The sequence below is a fragment of the Budorcas taxicolor genome, chromosome 17 (assembly GCF_023091745.1).
Source record: "Budorcas taxicolor isolate Tak-1 chromosome 17, Takin1.1, whole genome shotgun sequence".
Lineage (NCBI taxonomy): Eukaryota > Metazoa > Chordata > Mammalia > Artiodactyla > Bovidae > Budorcas > Budorcas taxicolor.
In genome coordinates this window covers 17,543,018-17,563,537 of record NC_068926.1, presented here as the reverse complement: position 1 = coordinate 17,563,537, position 20,520 = coordinate 17,543,018, and the positions used below count along the sequence as shown (strand labels likewise).

The following is a 20,520-nucleotide window of genomic DNA, read 5'->3' as shown; positions in this document are numbered from 1 at the left end:
ATAAAGGGAAAAACTGTAGGACCTGAGTTCTGTTCTCAGCTTTTATAAACATGTACAAGCTAGATATATATTCATACATTTTTAAAGGAATATTCTGAGATACCTAGAGTTGTACCTAAGAGTTTTTCCCTCCAATGCTACAGAAGCTAGAGAAATTGGCAGGAAGAGGGGGAAACCAACTTCTTTACCATAAAAAGGATTTTCCCATGATACGTCAGACACATATTAAAGAATGCTTATTTTAAAAGACTGAAAAAAACTTCTTTTCTCCCAACAGATTGTTTCTGATTCTTTTAGTCACCAGGCATCTGCAATTAATGACAGATGCCAAGAGGATGAAAGGGTTCAAGTTCTGCACCTAAAACATAGATTCTATGTGCTCCTGAGGAAATCAAGCATGAAGTCCAGTATCTGGCAGGATCATGAAGCAACAGCAAGAAAGCGCCTACAGAAACCCTAGAAAGCTTCCCACAGGTTAGCATGTATTTTTCACTGACAAATGAGTTCTAGTAGAATTCCAGCCCTGAAACTCTGCGCCTCCAGGAAAGGGTAACAGCTCCCCAGGAATGTTCTACACAATAATGAGACACATTTTCATCACCAACTACAATTGTAAGATAGCTTGAATTTAATGAAATCTTGGTGTTTCATATGGAACATTTTACAAGGTAATTTATAACTGAAAAAAAGAAGAGAGACTGCATCTAGGAATCCTAATGAGGACTCTTATCACTCTTTATCCTCTTGCTGCGAGTTCAGACTTTTCTTTAAAATCTACAGCAACATGATTCTGTGTAAACATTTAACATGTGTCGATTTACTCTACCTTAAGTCTGCATGCAGAATGTATATTAACAATCTCCAGTCAATATTTTCACTTATTTATAAAAAATTAAATTCAACAGCAATCCTGAATCTACAGAATTCTAAAAGGAGCTGTTCCAAGGAGGGATGCAAGGTTCCTTGAGGCTCCTACTGATCAATCAGCTTAACTGAGTTCATGGAGAGATCACTGCTCAAACAGACTCTGACGGAAGGTGGGAGCCCTGCCCTAGTGCATTTTTGTCATTATATAACCTAGAGTAGGAATAAACACAAGTCCTTTGCTTCTTCCATTAGTTGAGGTTTAGGATTTACCACTAATATACCTCAGTGATTCACTGGGGTAAAGAAAGGGCACTGCTATCTCATTGGGGGTTTCTTTCAAGCCGTACCCTCCAACCACAACACACTTTACTTCTAAATGCCACCTATACTATCCTCCCCCTTCTGACTTATCCTGAAATGTGCCTGAATTATCTCTGCCCTACTACTTGTTAGGGAAAACTGGGAAGCACAAGATGGGTTGAGGGTACTAACCATCAATCTCCTAACTCTGCCAAGCTCACGTGATCCTACTGTAGATCACACTAAAATGTACACAGAGCCCCTGAACTGAACCCGAAGGAGGGGAACAGGAGAGAAGATACGGGATGGCAGCCTCCAGCCCCTCTGTTCCTCAGTTACCTTTGGATAAACAAAGTGATGACTCACTCAGATTTAGAAATGATACACTCAGTATATTCTTAATGTCAGGATGGGTTCCCTTGTGGGTCCAGGTCACTCTGCTTTATTTTGTTCAGGTAGTACCTGACGAAGGACATTTTTAATAGCAGACTTTAATAGCATACTATGAATGGTGATAGATGTTAACTGACTTATCATAGTGATCATCATATAATATATACAAATATCAAATCACTACTATGTTAACCTGAAACTAGTACATGATGTCAATTACCACACACACACACACACGCACACACACAGAGTTTAGTAACTCCCTAAGATAAAGAGGGTAAGTTTGCTGGAAAAAGCCATGAGATGCATTTCAGAGCCACTGTAAGTACCGATCAACCATCCATCTCAGAATTCACCCCCAATAATTCTAGTCTCCAAATGTGTTACAATACCAATGAGCTCACCCTATAAGAAAGAAAACTAGATTTTTCCATTGCCTAACACTTTGTATTCGTTTTAATCCACCAATTATCAGACACGACTGAAGTGACTTAGCAGCAGTAGCAGCAAACTTCTAGGAATTTATAATTTAAGGAAAATTATACATATGCTTGGGAGGAAACAAACAAAAAAATAATGCAAAGGTCCAACCAAAGGTAACCTAAATAAGAAGAAATAAATTATACATATCCAGTAATGGAATAATTTGCAGTCATTAAAAGTTATACAAGAATATTTTATGACATGGAAATAAGTTTAGTGTGCACTCACTGTTAAGAGAAATAGGCAAAAAATAAAATTCATTATTTCTTAAACCTAAATAATATAAACAACATATACACAGCAATGCACAGAAAGCCTGAACAACTACATAGCAGGATGTTCACAGTGGTCATTTTTGAATGGTGGGACTAGGGGTGAGTTTTGTTTTCTTTCTGTTTGTCTGTATTTTAATAGTTTTCTGTGATAATGATGCAAACAAGAAAAAATAAAACAAGAAAATTTGCTGACATAAATGATTATTTTTTTAGAAAGAGAAAAGTAAGGCAAAGAGAAACTTGAATCCTTTAGCACAGGAAATCTTAACAAAGGCCCAACCTTGATTAAATAGCCAAAGCTTCTAAGCATCTTAATTTCTAGGAAAGGACCAAAGTAGGTTGAAAGCAGCCAGGTTAGAAACTGCGGATCTGCCAGCCCTGGACATCCTAACCTGGAATTTCTTCTCAACCCCCAACAGCAAGGCTTCTCCACAAGTACCAGAACAACCTGTCACTGTGAAGACACAAGAGAGCCCACTGCCAACCCAGGTATAATAATAATATTCCTCATTCCATCGTCCATGGGCCTCAGCCTGGAATCTTATTAAAGTACAGACTCCAAAATTTGCAGAGATTACACCACAGTGGCCGGTGGTCCCAGTGATTCTAACAGAGGGAACCAGCAAACTAGACAGATCTTGACTTTCTGACTCACAACCTAGACTACTCCCTAAAGATCCAGATGCTCAGGCTGTGGGCCAGGAGTAGTAACTACACGTTCTAGTTTCTCTATTTGATGTTTTCACATCTCGGGGCCTTGCTGACCCAGAGTTAACCAACTCCTGGAGAGAGTAAAGGACTCACCTGTGAGAAGGCCTTTCACAAGCAAACCAACCAGTCCAAACCCCAAGGACCTCCTTCACCTCCTCTCACACTCAGGGCCCCTATTCATCTTGCCCTCGTCACCCCAGGGCCAGGAACCAGGCAATTAGGGACAGGGCCTCTGCCCTAGAGCCTGCTGGAATTTTTCAACTTGCCAATCCCAAGCCTGCTTATCCTGTCTCACCTGTTTCCTTCCAAGGCATCACAATTGAGACTCCAGTCCACATCCCTCCCTGCTCCTCGGCCTGCTGACCCACCTGGTGCTTGCTTGCCCCCTGCGGGCCCTCTGGCATGGCGTGCGCCCCCTGATGGGATCCATGAGTATAACAAGTGTCTTTTCAATGACAGTCATTTCCTGCTCTGTTGATCTCACCTTACCCGAACAAGAATAAAACACCAGTCTGCTTCTGGAAGAAGAAACCTCGCAGGTCCCATGGTCATTCGGAGCAATGACAACACATAAAAGAGGGGCAGATGGCACCAAAGAATTAGGAACGCTCACCCATGGTTAAAAGCCAACTCAGTGATGGTAAGATACCCAGAAAAGGATTACCAATAAAACTCTTAAAACACCCATTGCCACCTTCCACGTACCTCTCGCAGTGGGATAATGAGGCTACACAGGTTCTCCTCCTTGCTGGTGAAGCAGATATAGTTCGTGGACACAAACATCTGCCCCAAAATGTGCATTTTGTTGAATGGAGTCCAGAGGGTGCAGTCTGTGTGGCCATCTAATTTTTCATCTTTGGGCAGCCGGAAGAGTGCACGGTACCTCTCACTCTTGGCCCTGGCGTCCAGATCACTGGAAAACAACAGTAATAACTCTCCCCACAAGAGAAAAGTTTGAGTACCTCTCAATGACGCGGCAACAGAGATTTCCCGGCCCATCTTTCCCTTCCACCTTGTCAGACTTATTTCTACCTTCTTGGCTTTCTGCTGGAGTTAACGCCAATGATGACCCAAAAGCATAATGAAATCATTTTAATATATTTAGGTCCCCTGTGTAGTCATTTTACAATCAGTATCTGTAAATGTCAAAGAATCTTAGGAAAACAAGGCCTAGACAGGAAATAATTCCCTTTCTAAAAGAATACAGTAATTTCTGAAGAGATGATGACATTTATACTCATCCACGGCCACTCTCGGGGCCTTATCTTTTAAGAATGACCTAATGAGGATGCACATAAGCCGCATGAACCTGCAGGCTGTCGGTGGTCACCTTGAATAAACAACAAAACTGCCTGAAACACAGAACAGCCCACCTCCTGGACAAACAGAGTGTCTAAGCCCAGCTGGGTCCTCCAGTGACCATGAGCTTTTCTCTGATGGGTTCCTTCTTCCTGTTCATCATTTACACATCTTTGCTCAAGGTTTTAGGCCACTTCAGCCCCTGATGATCCAGTTTCTGGCTTCACAAGGCAAAGACAGGCCCTCCAATTCCCTCCCTTCTATCTCTAAAACTGCCTCCACCCTCACCTCCTCCTTCTTCTTTTGCCTGTTTTGAAGGGAGAGGTTATCAGCACACACAAGCATCCTTCTGCATGCTGTGAGATCCTTTTTTTGTTTTTTTTTTTGGTCGCTTTGCTTGGTATGTGGGATCTTAATTCCCCGACCAGGGATTGAACCCAAGTCCCCTGCATGGGAAGCACAGAGTCCTAACCACTGGACCACCAGGGAAGTCCAAGATGCCACTTTTGAAATTACTCATTTTCTTCTGGCTTTATCTCCATGCTCCCTTCTGTCTTTGTGCTACCCTCATCAACAAACTCTTCCCACCTGCCTACTTCATACTACCTTCTGTTCAAATGTTTTCATTCTAAAAAAGAGCAAACCCCCTATTTTACCATTGAATTTCTCGACAAAGCAGTCTGTACTGACCTAATTCCCTTGCCTTGCCTTTCACGTGCATTCAACCCACCACAGTAACCCATCTTCTTATCACTCTATCAAAACATGTCTCAAATCACCAAAGGCGTTTTCATTACAGTGACCTCTTGTCAGGTTTCAACGACCAGCTGTACAGCAACAATGGCCAATTCCATTTATCCCACTGAACTGATGTCTAGTTAGACGCCCTGCAGGCAACTCAACTCAACATGATCAAAATTGAATCCTCATATCCTTTGGACACGCTCTCCCTTCCCTCATCCCCATCTCAGTTAGGGGTGATTCCATGCATACCATCACACATTAGAACGTCAGCTTTCCCCTTGCCTTCTCTCTAGCCTTCACTCTCACATCCAGACTTCCGGGCTTCTCTGCAGCATAGCCTCATCCCATGCCCAGCCACCTTCCATAAATGTTGATGAGCTTACTTTCCTCTGTGCTTTTCCCTAGTGTTTCCCTTACCATACTGTCCCTCTGCCTGAAATAATATGTCTAAAGTAATACTCATCCTACTGACTGAGTAATTTTGAGAGCCCCACTCTGAGCAGCTCCATGGAGAGGTCCTTCTCTGCCCATCTCCCTGTCTGTGTACTCAAGGTGCTCTGCTCTGAGCACCAAAATAGGTCCCAACCTATAGTGCTGGGGCTGGTCATGTCTACCTCACTTGCTGAACAGTGAGTGCTTTAGGCAGTCTTTCTCAGTTTTGTATCTATACCCAGAAAAGTGTTCTGAACCCTTGAAGCTGTTCAGAAAAGGTTAACTTTCATAAATGAACAGATGGGTTCTTGTTTCTAAAGTCTGTAAGACTTCAGATCTCTGTCACCTACCGTTTTAGGGCAGACACTTTCTTAGGAGATTTCTTTTTCAGTTTGGGCAGGGATCGATCTTGTTCAAAGCCCTCATTGTCTAAGAGCTGCCTCATGGCGATGTTGGCGAGCTGCTCCATTAACTTGAAGGTCTCATTGATGTTGAGGAATACAGAGAAGAAATGCTCGCTAGACCTCGTGCTCACTTTGATCACATCGGGGAGAAGCAGCGTGGCGTTCTTCTCGAGCTGAGTGATGTCCACCCACCGGATGACCAGCTTGGCTGAGCACAGAGAACGAGGCTGGGTCAATACGTGGCTCCTTAAAATCCTTTCAAGGTACTGGAAATCTCACACCACCCTCCTCCAATTTCACAGAACTCCTATGAGCTTATGTGCTTATATTTATTAATATTCTGCTTGATAGTTTCAAAAGACAAATCTAGACCACAAAAATTCTGAGTTGTGATTATTACAGATTTAAGTCCCTGTCTACTCAATGAATTATACCTTTGATCAATTTTTATTATCTCACAATCAAGTAGTTTACAGCAACGGAGCCAAAAATGATTGAATTCAACTGTTAAGTCATCACAAATCAGTTACAACTGCAGATTTACTACTGTTGATGTTTAGATATGGTTTACATTCAGGACAGGCAAAAACCTCAGTAGCCTTTCAAAAGCTTACCTCTGAAATTCTAGGGGACTCACCTTCCCTTCCCATCAGAAAAGAATAAAAGCACAGGTGATTAATACTGAGGTACATCCAACCCTGTCGGGGGACCTTCCCTTTCCAGTAGCTGCAGGAGTAATAGTTGACGAGTTTCTCTTCCTCGGGCATTCCAAACAGCCGATGGAACTTCACAATGGCTTCCTTGAACTTCTCTGTGTCATCATCTTCCTTCACGTCGTTGATTTTGTTATACTCTGCAATGATGCCCTAAGAAGGCATAAAGCACAAACGCACAACTTGTATCACTATCACCAGAACCGTTTCTTTCCCGTGTGTTGTACATACTGGCAAGGGAAAACATTTTCTTCTAAGGGACACTTAAAAAAATTGAATTATTTTCAAAGCCAACTCCCCAAACCAAAGCCACGTAACAAGCAGCATTTCTGTCCTAAAAGATTTCTGAAGAGCAACACAGATCAATGTAGAGCAAAGAAAGACCAAAACACATGTCATTAACTGATTACTGGCCACAGACCCACCGTCTCTCGGCCACGAAAAATACCAGGAACCTGGATAAAAGGAACAAGCCACCATATGAACAGAAAAGAGGTGAATATTGGAGTGGAAATTATATAAGCACACCATTTTTGGTCAGTTGCACAGGAAATAAGATCTCTGCAAGACAAGTAACTGGCTTAACCTACTGCTTAATCATTTTAGCAGCTTAAGGGGCTGTTTGTTACCCAGTTCCTCCACAATTCAATGAAAAATGGCTTCTACATATGTCTCCTGCAGGAAAATGTTCCTTGATATTCCACCTTTGACTTTGTAATCACCAAATCCCTCTTACCTCATCTCCATTTCCTCTGTTCACAAGGTACGGTGAGATAAACATGAGCTCTGGAGCATGAATGCCTGGAGTTTTGATCCCAAAGCTGTCACTGCAGTTCCCTGTGAATTTGGGCAGCCTCATACCTAGAATTCCTGCCTTTGGGCTTCCAGTGAATTCTGGATGCTCCCTATAAGTACATCTTCCCAAATCTTATAACTACAAAATTCTTATTATCAAAATTCTGTTTCCCTACAATCACCATGTAAAATCCAATATTCTAGACCATGCACATTTTTGATCCAACCAACAATGCAACACTTGTTCTCACTGCACTGCACTTGACAAGATCCAAAGCACATTCAGGGCCTGGATACGTCATCTGTAGGCTTTTCACCTTCTTGCCTGTGGTCCTGGCATTCATTCTGAGGGCATAAAATCTAGAGTAAGACTGCTGTCTGTTTCACTAATTCTGTGTGTACTTAGTCATGTCGATCTCTTTGTGACTCCATGGATTATAGCTTGCCAGGCTCCCCTGTCCACAGAATTTTCCAGGCAAGAATACTACAGTGGGTTGCCATTTCCTCCTCCAGGGGATCTTCCCTACCCAGGGATCAAACCCTCGCCTCTCGAGTCTCCTGCATTGGCAGGCAGATTCTTCACCACTGTATCACCCATCACTAATCCTACCTAATCTCAAAATCCAGTCCAATTCCCAGCTCTTTACAGACGCTTCTCCCAAGTATAACTCTTCTTCCTCACATTAAGTACTGCTGATCCTCTGTGCCTGATGTAGTGAAATTTTTTAATACAGATGATGTCCTGAATTTTATTTTCATTGCCAGACTGTCCACTCCAGTTGCCAGCAGCTGTGATACTAAGGAGTGATGGCAGGAGGGAAGGGGGAGAGGGCTTTGTCTTCCATCCTCTCCATCACCATTCAATTCTAGTGGAAAACAAACATGTAAACAACAATCAAAACAGCAAACACAGCCCTGGACAGGTCTTCAGCCTCTTGCCACCTCTTAGTCCCTTTGCATAGTCCAGCAATTACCGTAGTGGCTTCCCAATGGGCATGCCATCAGGAGTGTTTCTACACTGTGATATATTCTATACAGCTACTTTCTGAAACAGAGATTTGACAACAGCATCTCCACCATGAAAATGTCCACAGTCTATCAGTGTAAGAGGGGAAAAATCCAATCTTCACCTTGTGACAAAGAACCCCTTCTTGATCTGCCCAAATCCACCTTTCCAGGTTCAGTGTAAACATCACATTTTCTATGAAACTAACCAAGTCTGGCATAAGCACCAGCATTCTCGTCTTTATATTCTCTTAATTTCTCTGCTGGCTGAAATTATTTTGTGTATATGTCCCCCAACCACTAAATATGCTTTTCAAACACAATGTCTCAAAAAGTTTTTACCGACAGCAGCTAGCACCTAAGAGATATTTAATTTAAAAAAATTTATTAAAAGAGTATATGTTGGGACTTCCCTGGTGGTTCAGTGTCGATGCAGGGGACACCAGTTCGATCCATGGTCCGACATGCCGAGGGGCAACTAAGTCTGTAAACCACCACTAATGAAGCCCGCATAACCCAGAGCCCATGCCCAGCAACCAGAGAAGCCAGCGCAACGAGAAGCCCTCGCACCACAACAAAAAGTAGCCCCTTCTTGCCTCAACTAGAGAAAGCCCGCACACAGCAGTGAAGACCCAGTGCAACCAAAACTAAATAAATAAATAAGATTTTTAACAGTACATGCTGTCTTTCCAAATAAACATGTATCTTAAGGGGCCCTATCTTAGTTTTCATTGTGACCTCCAGAGTCACAGATTTCTAAGTCTAAAATTGCTTAAGAGTTAGCAAAATCAATTTGGAAGACTAAGTACCAAGTTGCCGACTCCTATTCTTCTGTTTCATGGGAGGGCTGAATGGCGTCGGAAGTAGCAATGCATTTCCCTCAGAGGCTCTTAAGGTAAGGCTGTTCCCTCTAGTTACTTTTGGTACCACTCCACCAAGAGAATAGAGAGGCTGCTTCGGGGAAGCCAGGGGAGACACATTTTGGACCTGCTTTGGGGGTAAGCAGGGTCTGGTGGCGTGCTATTCCAAGGAACTGCAGACAACCAGCAGGGAGCATGAGGGCCCTAGACGTCTGGGTGGGGAGGAGGAGAATCCAGTTCTGAGAGAAGCGGGATGAAAACACCTGTTAGAACTGGCAGATATATCTGTAGCCTTTGTGACATGTCTTTTTTTTCAGTTGGAGTATAATTGCTTTACCAGGCTGTATCAGTTTCTGCTGTACAACACACCAGTCAGCTATGGGTATACATATATCCCCCTCCCTCTTGAGCCTCGCTTCCACCCTCCCATCCCACCCCTCTAGGCCATTGACAAATGAATGGGTAACGAAGATGTGCAATATATATACACAAGGGAACATTACTCAGCCATAAAAAGAAACAAATGGTCATTTGCTGTGATGTGGATGAATCTAGAGTCTGTTATACAGAGTGAAGTAAGTTAGAAGGAGAAAAGTGAACATCATATATTAAGGCATATATATGGAATCTAGGGACTGCCCTGGTAGCTCAGCTGGTGAAGAATCTGCAGGCAATGCAGGGGACTCCAGTTTGATTTCTGGGTCAGGAAGATCCCCTGGAGAAGGGACAGGCTACCCATTCCAGTATTCTTGGGCTTCCCTGGTGGCTCAGACAGTAAAGACTGTGTCTGCAATGTGGGAGACCTGGGTTCGATCCCTGGGTTGGGAAGATCGCCTGGAGGAGAGCATGGCAATCCCCTCCAGTACTCTTGCCTGGAGAATGGACAGAGGAGCCTAGTGGGCTACAGTCCATGAGGTCGCAAAGAGTCAGACACAACTGAGCGACTAAGCGCAGCACAGCGCATGGAATCTAGAAAACTGGTACAGATGAACCTATTCGCAGGGCAGGGATGGAGACACGGGTGTAGAGATGTGACCTATATGACACTTCAGAGCTATCAATACCTTCACAGTAGGGGAATCAAAAACATGCAAGAAGGAGAAAGGAAATGAATGAGTGAATAGGTGAAAGGGACAGAATGAGAACAACTAATAGGAAGTTGCAGTTGGGTCCTTAGGCAATGCCAACGGCCAATCAACTCCGAGCGCGCATGGAGACCCTCAAGCCTAATGTCCGCTGTCCTGTAGCAAGGCTCTGCCCTGAAGTCAGAAGAATACTAGAAAAGAGCAATGCAGAACAAACCAAATGACGCCCATATGTTTAGAGAGAAGGAACACTAACTTCAAACTACACTATCCAAGGGGCTTCCCCGGTGACTCAGACAGCAAAGACTCTGCCTGCAATGCGGCAGACCCAGATTCGGTCCCTGGGGTTGGGAAGATTCCTTGGAGGAGGGAATGGCTACCAACTCCAGTATTCTTGCCTGGAGAATTCCACGGACAGAGGAGCCTTTCGAGCTACAGTTCACGGGGTCACAAAGAGTCTGACATGAGTGAGAGACCAACACTTTCACTTTTTCATGCTATCAAAGAGCTAATAAGTACTACATATCTAGAAGGCTCGTTGAAATTTTTAAAAGAAAATTTCTTTAAATATGAGAGGATTTATAAGGACATAGAGGTGAAAAACATCACTAAAACACATTACAGACCAGGCCTCACCAACTAGTTTCAACAATAAGGATAATAATCCCTAAAGTTCCACTTCCAACTTTCCCAACTTCAAGAAAAAAAAGAGGGTTCACAATGCAGAATCTCTTCAGATTACTGTAACTTTAGCCAGGTGGACCAGATGATGGAACAAAGGGATGGAATGATCTCCTTTCTGTATGTTCTATGTTGTTCTTGCTGGTTAGTTACTCAGTCATGTCTGACTCTTTTGCGACACCATGGACTGTAGCCTGCCAGGCTCTTCTGTCCGTGGGATTTCCCTGACAAGAATATTGGACTGGTTTGCCATGCCCTCCTCCAGGGGATTTTCTTGATCCTGGGATTGAACCTGCATTGGCAGGTGGATTTTTACCACTGAGCCACCAGGGTATATATGTTCTATAGGTTCTTCATAATATGAAATAGGTCACCCCTGTTCTAGGCAACAGCTCCATGTAATTTTGTAAAATTGCTACAGTCCAAACATTCAGGACATCCAGTACAAAGAACATTGATAGGTAGTTCATAAAAAGGGGAACATTAACTTAGCAAACATGAAAAAATACTCAACTTCATAATCAAAGACAAAAATGAAAACAATAAGACACCAACTTTTACTTAAACTTGCAAAACTACTTAAACAATTATAATGCTGAAAGTAAGCAACATTATAATCACACAGGGATTCTAACATACTGACAATATCTACTAACGTCCATTAAAAGCATTTAAACTTAACCCATTAACCAACATTTTGTAATCTGTCCTAAAGAGGAGAAAAACTATAAGAAAAGTTACATATGAACAGAACAATTCATTGTATTATTGTTTGTACCTGATTCTCACTAGTCTAAAAGCTAGGGAGATTTATTTAAGGAGGAATAGTAAGGTCAATTATGGGATAATATTCAGTTATTATAATAACAGCTAAAGTTATACAACAATATAGTAGATACTGGAGAAAAAAGATATGCTATAAAGTTATATGTATAGCCAGACTACTATTAGGATAAATAAGCATACGAGAAATCTAAAAAGAAAAAAACAAAAGTTATCTATGGTGTTTGGATTGTGGTTGCCTCTGCAGTTAATTATAACATTTATAATTTTTAAAAGTGAATTAGGTCTCAAAACAAGTAAGTGTGTTGGTTCCCTTCATTACTGGACAATCTGTGAGTGCTTAAACCATCTATTTGCACATGAATGATTTTCACACATAATTGCATTAATAGCAATTCCTTCTTCATAACTGGTTTCAGGGGAATGAAACCTGACACTTTTGATGTAATGAAAAGGGTAAAAAGAATGGCTATTTGACCCATAATTTGCTCCTGCTTTATTTCTCTTATTACTTTTTTTAAGATTTTACTTTACAATACTGTCTTGGTTTTGCCATACATCAACTTGAATCCGCCACGGGTGTACATGCGTTCCCAATCCTGCACCCCCCTCCTACCTCCCTCCCCATGCCATCTCTTATCACTTTTAAGCTTCAGTTTCTTCCTACCACTTCTGATTTGTGCCTATTTCCCAAAGACAGTAACACTTGAGGGAGGACAATGAAAAGTTATGACAAATCTAGACAGTACGTTAAAAAGCAGAGACATCACTTTGCCTACAAAGGTCTGCACAGTCAAACCTATGGTTTCTGCAGTAGTCATGTACAGATGTGAGAGCTGGACCATAAGGAAGGCTGAGTGCCGAAGAATCGACGCTTTTGAATTGTGTTGGAGAAGACTCTTGAGAGTCCTTTGGACTGCAAGGAGATCAAATCAGTCAATCCTAAAGGAAATCAACCCTGAATATTCTCTGGAAGGACTGATGCTGTAGCCGAAGCTCCAATACTTCGGACGCCTGATGCAAAGAGCTGACTCATCGGAAAAAACCCCTGATGCTGGGAAAGACTCAAGGCAGGAGGAGAAGGGGATGACAGAGGATGAGATGGTTGGATGGCATCACTGACTTGATGGACATGAGTTTGAGCAAACTCTGGGGGATAGTGAAAGACAGGGAAGCCTGGCGTACTGCAGTCCATGGGGTCGCAAAGAGCTGGACACGACTGAGAGACTGAACAACGAAGACAAAAAGGTAACTGAGAGCCTCAGCAGTGACTCCTGGAAGGAGAAGACCCCTCCTGTCTCTGTTTCCCCACCAACCACTGCCCCCTTTCACCCAGCCCCTCTATGGAGTCCTCAGACTCCCCCACTTATATTACTTCCCAGAAATTCAGACACACGACTTAAACCAAAGGAAGATTTATCAAATCTGCTTGGTTTTATCAATAAGTTCAGTTCAGTCACTCAGTCGTGTCCGACTCTTTGTGACCCCATGGACTGCAGCATCCTAGGCCCCCCTGTCCATCACCAAGTCCCAGAGTTCACTCAAACCCATGTCCATTGAGCTGGTGATGCCATCCAACCATCTCATCCTCTGTTGTCCCCTTCTCCTCCTGCCTTCAATCTTTCCCAGCATCAGGGTGTTTTCAAATGAGTCAGCTTTTCACATCAGGTGGCCAAAGTACTGGAGTTTTCAGCTTCAACATCAGTCCCTCCAATGAACACCCAGGACCGATCTCCTTTAGGATGGACTGGTTGGATCTCCTTGCAGTCCAAGGGATTCTCAAGAGTCTTCTCCAACACCACAGTTCAAAAGCATCAATTCTTCGGTGCTCAGCTTTCTTTATAGTCCAAGCTTTCCGTTATTCAATAATATATTTTTTTTTAATTTGGGAGCCGCCATCTTTTCTAAGCTTACTGATGCTTTTCAATGTTTCCCACAAATAATAAATTTAAATGTGGTCAACTGTTAATAACAGAAGCATGTAAGTAAAGGATCTCCAGGTATGTTTTATACAATTCTTACTTTTGCAACTTTTCTGTAAGTTTGAAATTCTTTCTAGTGAAAAGTTGTTGTTTTAAATTCCCCTAACTTAAGAAATACTGAATCACTGTGTTGTGTACCTAGAACTAACACAGTGCAGCAAGTTAGTTATATGTTAATAAAAATAAATAAATAAAATAAATAAAACACTACCTGTATTTTTCCTCTCACAAATGTGGTGATATCGTTCTCATTTTCAAAGATGGAAAGTGTCTGCAGCAGATTCTGCTCCAGCCATTCCCAGTGTTCAGTGATTTCTTTTCTGGAACCACCTGCACAAACATAAAATGGTAATAATGAACGTCAGCATGTAAATGATACCTTCAAACCAGGCTCACCCCATCCCTATGTACCGCCATCAGCTCTGCCTTCTAATACTTTTTCTCTGTCAGAGGAAATCACACAGAAGACGATGAAAGATGTACTAAAAATCCAAGAGTAAGTATAGTGTATGGTCACGTCTGACCAGGTGAGTCCAGAAACTTTGGGGACAGTCTTTTAGGGAGGGAAGGCAACAACGTTTCTCCCATTCACTTCTCTGGGTTGGGAACTTATCCCTATCCTCTTTTCTCCCTCTGGGAATCTGCACTTTTCAGGGGAAGGCAGATCTTGTCAGGAGACTAGGTTACAATTGTTAAGTTGCAACAATACGAGGCCTTCAGTATGCCCCTGGAGATCTGATGTAACCACCTCCTATAATGGGCAAAAAATGATCCTCCCTCCCTTCAATTATGAATGAGATGTGAAAATGGACTATCACTAGGGAATAGCAGCCCTGTCCTCACCAGCGCCGTTGCTCTGAATCGTAATGGGATGAGGTCATCCTCACAGCCTCCATCCAAGTCAGAAACAAGAAGCGAGAGTCATCTCGCCGGCCAACCTGCAAACTGAATCAACCCAAGCCTGGGAGAGTAGATAACAGGTACCCTGCTCTCTGCCCACAGCTGCAGGGTAAAACAGGGATGCCAAGGCAATGTCCTTGTCGAGACACTAGAACAAATTCCCTTCTTTTGTTTTTTTCTTGCCCTGCAATTGTTAATGACCTTGCAAAACAGTTTGTTAGAAGCCATCCCTAGTTTATAAATTGTACGTACCATTCATTCCAGAATTAAAGAAAGATTTTGCACCTCTACTGATTGATTCCTTCAAATGTCTCCTTAAGATTTCCAAGTTACCTTTTAATTGATTTCTTAAAAACAGCTTCTCTCTGTTCTTTGTCACCAGTAACTGTATATATCTCAGAATCTCACTCTGATAACTGACTGGGAAAAGAAGGAGATAGAAATGTGTCCTGTGATACTCAGAACTGTCAGGAACAGGACTCAAATCTCTTGGGGAATAAGAGGCACGTTTGGAGAGGGAAATGGCAACTCACGCCAGTATTCTTGCCTGGAGAATTCCACGGACAGAGGAGCCTGGGGGCTACCTACAGTCCATGGGGTAGCAGAGAGTTTGATATGACTGGGTGACAAACACTTTCACACTTGGAGGGTTTTCAGATCCACTGGTCGAGGAAAGACAAAACCAAAACAAACCCACATTCATTTTCTTTCACTCTGAGCCGAAACACCAAAACTGCCCACGTGGAATGGTTCTGTAAAGGATAAAGACTAAATCTCTGAGTTAGGAGGCAGTCGTATGGAAACGCGAATGAAGAGGCTGGAGCTCTTCACAGGCCCTTTCCACGGCTCACTCTTTCGGGGTCACAGTCAACCACGTGGAAACGCAATCGACGACTCGGCACTACGCTGTCACGGCAAGAGCTAGAGCTCATGAAACCTGGGTCCCCCTCCCTTTCCCCCAGCAGCCAACTGGGTGCCTGTAGACAGTCTGTTTCATCTTTTTCTGTCTCAAACTCTTTACATGTAAAATGCAGACAAATTAAAAAAAAATACTTTACTCATTTCAGAGAAATGTTATAGAAAATCACATGGAATAATGTCTATAGATACACTTTGTAAAGTAGAAAACACTGTCCAAATGCAAAATACAATGCTCATTTGCAATATGTCGGGAATGAGTCATTCTGGAGTTAGCCAGAGAGAACATTTTAGACTTTAAAATTTTAAATAGGCATTGGAAAATTTTCTAAAATATACTGTGTCCTTCCTTGCCTGTAAACAGGTCACCACCATCCCCAGCTGCGGCTGGCTGGGCGATACAGACAGAGCCCAATCCAGAGTCAATGCTGGCCACGTGCCCTCCCCCCGCCGTCCCATCTGTGCCTGCTGGCAACTGTCAGATGTTCACACCTCAAGACACAGGCACTTCTGGGGACTCGGGGGATCAAAGAATTTCTGCAGACCCACCGGGTGCAGTTCCCAGCCTCTGATTTTGCCCCTCCTCTGACCCTGCCCATGTCATTAGTATATGTGCCTTCCAGAGGCTGCTTTGCACACGTCCCTCGGCTGAGCCGGGACAGTCTGCCTGTGGACCGGTATACCGCCCTGCGCTGCCCTTTACCAGGTGGTCATACCAGGTACCTGACCTGAGAGTCACTGTTAGGCTGTGGTGGCAACTGACCGCAAGTCAGCCTCCCTGTTCCCTGGTTATCCTGCACAGAACCCATCAGCTATAAGGCCCGGGGCAGCCCAGCTGTGCCTTCACCTTTGCACACACCGCCTGCAGTTTTCGTGTGCTTATTCCTCTAGGCCCACCCTACCACCCCCCGAAACACACACACACTCAGCCACGGTGGAAGCAGTATATGCATCAGCACACTCACTCAACAAACGTGCACTTCTGCCTCCAGTTTTCACAGGTACTACAGGAAGGTCTTCACGACTGACCCTCGGTTTTAAGCAGCCGTCTGAGCACTTCTATATTGAGTTCAGGGTCTCTATCCACATTGTTTCCCTTCTATCGCCTTCTTTGCTGCTTTACGGCCTCCTGCTCGTCAGTCTGCCCCACTGTTCCGTCACTTCCACAGTCTCTGCCTGCCACCCCCTGACGCCATTCTCACCACTGGCTCTTTTCTCTACGCCTCACTGCCTGGGATGTAACTCCCCACATTTCTGTCTGTGATCACCACCAGTGTCCCCTCCCCACCCCCCACTGCTGCTTGTGTTCCTTCACCTCCTGCGGATTCTCTCATTCTAGTCACTGTCACGTGAAGAGGCTGGCCTTTTGGAGTCATCACCAGCCACTTACAGCTCCCTTTATGGAAGAAGTGTTGAGACGGCAAATCTCAGTATCTTTACTTTTTGTTTGTTTTAGATTAATTTATTAATTTTAATTGGAGGTTTTTGTGGTGGTTTTTGCCATACATCGGTATGAATCAGCCACGGGTGTACATGTGTCCCCCCATCCTGAAGCCCCTCCCACCACTCCTTCCCAACCCATCACTCTGGGTTGTCCCAGAGCTTTGGGTGCCCTGCTTCATGCATCAAACTTGTACTGCTCATCTCTTTTACCTACGGTAATATACATGTTTCAGTGCTATTCTCTCAAATCATTCCACCCCTGCCTTCTCCCACAGAGTCCAAAAGTCTCTTTACATCTGTGTGTCTTTTGTTGTGTTGCCTATAGGGTTGTTGTGACCGTGTTTCTAAATTTCATACATATGCGTTAATATACTGTACTGGTGTTTCTCTTCCTGACTTACTTCACTCTGTATAATAGGCTCCAGTTTCATCCACCTCATTAGAACTGACTCAAATGCATTCCTTTTTATAGCTGAGTAACATTCCATTGTGTATATGTACCACAGCTTCCGTATCCATTCATCTGCCGCTGGACATCTAGGGTGCTTCCGTGTCCTAGCTATTGTAAACAGTGCTGCAATGAACACTGGGGTACATGTGTCTCTTTCAATTCCAAATCTCAGTATCTTTAGGTCTTCAGTTCTTTGCGCGATGCTTTGGGCCTGCTTCTGTGCTACCAAGGAGGTTTCAGGTTTCTTCTGGCTATATCCAGGAGCAAGGTTACAAAGTTCCAGAAAACAGGGTTATAGATAAGAAAGAACTCTGCATACCATTATAAGAAACCATTATCAGCATAAATGAGAAAAGAAAAAGACACAGATGCCATCAGCCAACAGTAGTTTCAGGAATTAACTATGGATTCTGATCCATACCCAACAGACACTTGCCAGGGAGAGGAAGGGAAATATACCTTTTACATTTATATTTACTCTGCAGATGCACCATATTCTCTGATCACTTTCCTAAAGGCACAAAAAATAAGTGAGGACAGGTGTTTAAGGCTCCAGGCTCTGGAGACAGGAAATAGGAGGATGCCTACATAGAAGGCAGGGCTGGATTCCTCCCCCAGCAGACAAGGCACATTCTGAAGATGTCAATCAAATAAAAGTTCTCTCTGAAAGCAGGTGTCCACTTCCCATCTCAGAACAAACAGAGGGTACTGCTCAGACCACAGAGCAAATGTCCTGCTAACAGTCTGAGAGCAACGGACACTGTTGCCAGATCACCCTTTAGGAAAGCGGGAGGCTCCGTTGGAATCCTGACTGTTCCTTACACACGGCTCTTTCATTTCTCAAGAAAGTAAGAACAAGGGCTACAATGTTTAAGAGCCTGGAACTTTGCTTCTGTTACTGTGTAGAGTGAGATAACAGGAAGCTCTTCTGCTATGACTCTCAGAGAGGGCTGGTCTATCTGCCCAACCATTTGGGCAAGAAGTGTTAGGCACTCAGAAGAGAAAGGAAGGACTTGGCAGTCGACTTTCTGGCAAGGCTGCTTCGACAGAGATACAGCAGGAACAACAAGCTGACCCGATGTGCAATCAGCTGAAACAACAAAGAAAGCTGTGTCGGGTAGGAGAAGCCTTTAGGAAACCTAAGATAAAGCTTTTTGCTACTGGAAAAACTGGATCAACACTTGAGGGCCTTGAGAGAATTTAGAAATTAATTTTGGAAAAATGAGAATCTTTTATCATTTGCAGGGTTGTGTTTTGTTTTCAGAATACTATGCACAGGCCCCGTGTATCTATCTGGGCGAAATTTAAACTACCTACGATGATGGAAAATACTGAATCAGCCTAGTCTTATTTCTCATCTGGTTTGAGATGTACCTAAGAGTACAGGAAGTCCACTTGAAATAAAAAGACAGAGGTATTAAAATGGACCCAAAAAATGGATTCAATTGTATCTGGCCTCTGAGGATTAAGAACAAAGGCGTACAATTTCACTGATGGTGATTCAGTGGATATCTTTTGTGGTGCATGACTGATATTAACAAAATTTGGTTCTGGGACTGTAGCACTGACTTAAAAACCTGAATTCAACTGTATCTAAGATGGTATATTTCCTCTGATCAAGAGGGTATGTATGCACATGTACAGATACATATGTCTGTGTCTAGGCAAAAATAAAAACCTCTTGTGACAGGCAGAAAAGAAAAAAAAAAAAAAACAAGTAAAACAAACTCACTAAACCTCCCAGGGATTAAAAAGCAACCAATCTAGTATTTTCAGATACCAGAACAGGCTGTTTGGATCCCAAAACTGATCCAGTTCTCAAAAGAATTGTGCTTGAAGCTACTTAAATAAAGGTGAAAGGGAACCATCTATTTTATGGCCTCAGACACATGCAACCTTAGCCCCAAAGATGATAATGTTGTAATTTAAATACAAAATAAAGTAAAGGATAATACCCAATATGCCTGAGTGATACTTGCTGTCTCTGTAGGATTTACAAAGCCACCACTGTACTACCTACAGCCAGAAAAAGGACAAACTTGCCTCTGGAGAGGGCAAGAGATACAACCCCAAAATAATGCACTGATTTGAACAGTTTCAGAAACAAAAGCAATGGCACCCCACTCCAGTACTCTTGCCTGGAAAATCCCATGGACGGAGGAGCCTGGCAGGCTGCAGTCCATGGGGTCGCTAAGAGTTGGACACGACTGAGCAACTTCACTTTCACTTTTCACTTTGATGCATTGGAGAAGGAAATGGCAACACACTCCAGTGTTCTTGCCTGGAGAATCCCAGGGATGGGGGAGCCTGGTGGGCTGCCGTCTATGGGGTCGCACAGTCGGACACGACTGAAGTGACACAGCAGCAGAAACAAAAGGGAAATTTATGGTTTAAAAATCCACATCCATCGACATGTATCGACATCCATGCTATATCGAAAATGGATAACCAACAAAAACCTACCGTATACCACAGGGAACTCTGCTCAATGTTACATGGCAGCCTGAATGGGAGGGGACTTTGGGGCAGAGGAAATACATGTATATGTACGGCTGAGTCCCTTTGCTGTTTGCCTGAACTATCACAACATTGTTAATTGATTATATTCCAACATTAAATAAAAACTTAAAAACCTACATCCAATTAAAGCTAAAATTTTAAACAAGTTAAACAGTGATAATGATGTGTTTTCTATTACTTATCTGTGCTTATTTACCAAGACCAGGTGCCATGATTTCACCATAGACATGTAATCTCACCGCACTCCTACAAGTAGATCCAATCACCCTCCTTTTACAGATGAGGACGCTGAGACTTCCACATCCTATGAAATCAAATTCAGATTTTTTCTGCCTGCAAATGCTTGCTCTTAATTGCTACAGTTCTACCTACTGACATATTTTAGAAGTGAGGCTAAATATCCCTAGAGGTTAGATTATCTGGAGTAATACACAGCCTGATTATCAGTGAGACAATATTACGTAATAGCTCAGACC

The 20,520-nt window shown here is 43.1% G+C and overlaps 1 protein-coding gene across 1 annotated transcript in view; it reads right to left on the bottom strand.

Moving 5' to 3' along the window:
• Positions 1–20,520, bottom strand: part of TBC1D9 (TBC1 domain family member 9) — a 119,303-nt gene that overhangs the window by 37,067 nt on the left and 61,716 nt on the right. The window contains exons 3-6 of the mRNA XM_052655050.1: positions 14,024–14,142; positions 6,546–6,774; positions 5,855–6,116; positions 3,735–3,942 (exon numbers count right to left, since the gene is read on the bottom strand). Coding sequence (XP_052511010.1) covers positions 3,735–3,942; positions 5,855–6,116; positions 6,546–6,774; positions 14,024–14,142 — 818 coding nt within the window. The remainder of the gene's footprint in view (positions 1–3,734; positions 3,943–5,854; positions 6,117–6,545; positions 6,775–14,023; positions 14,143–20,520) is intronic.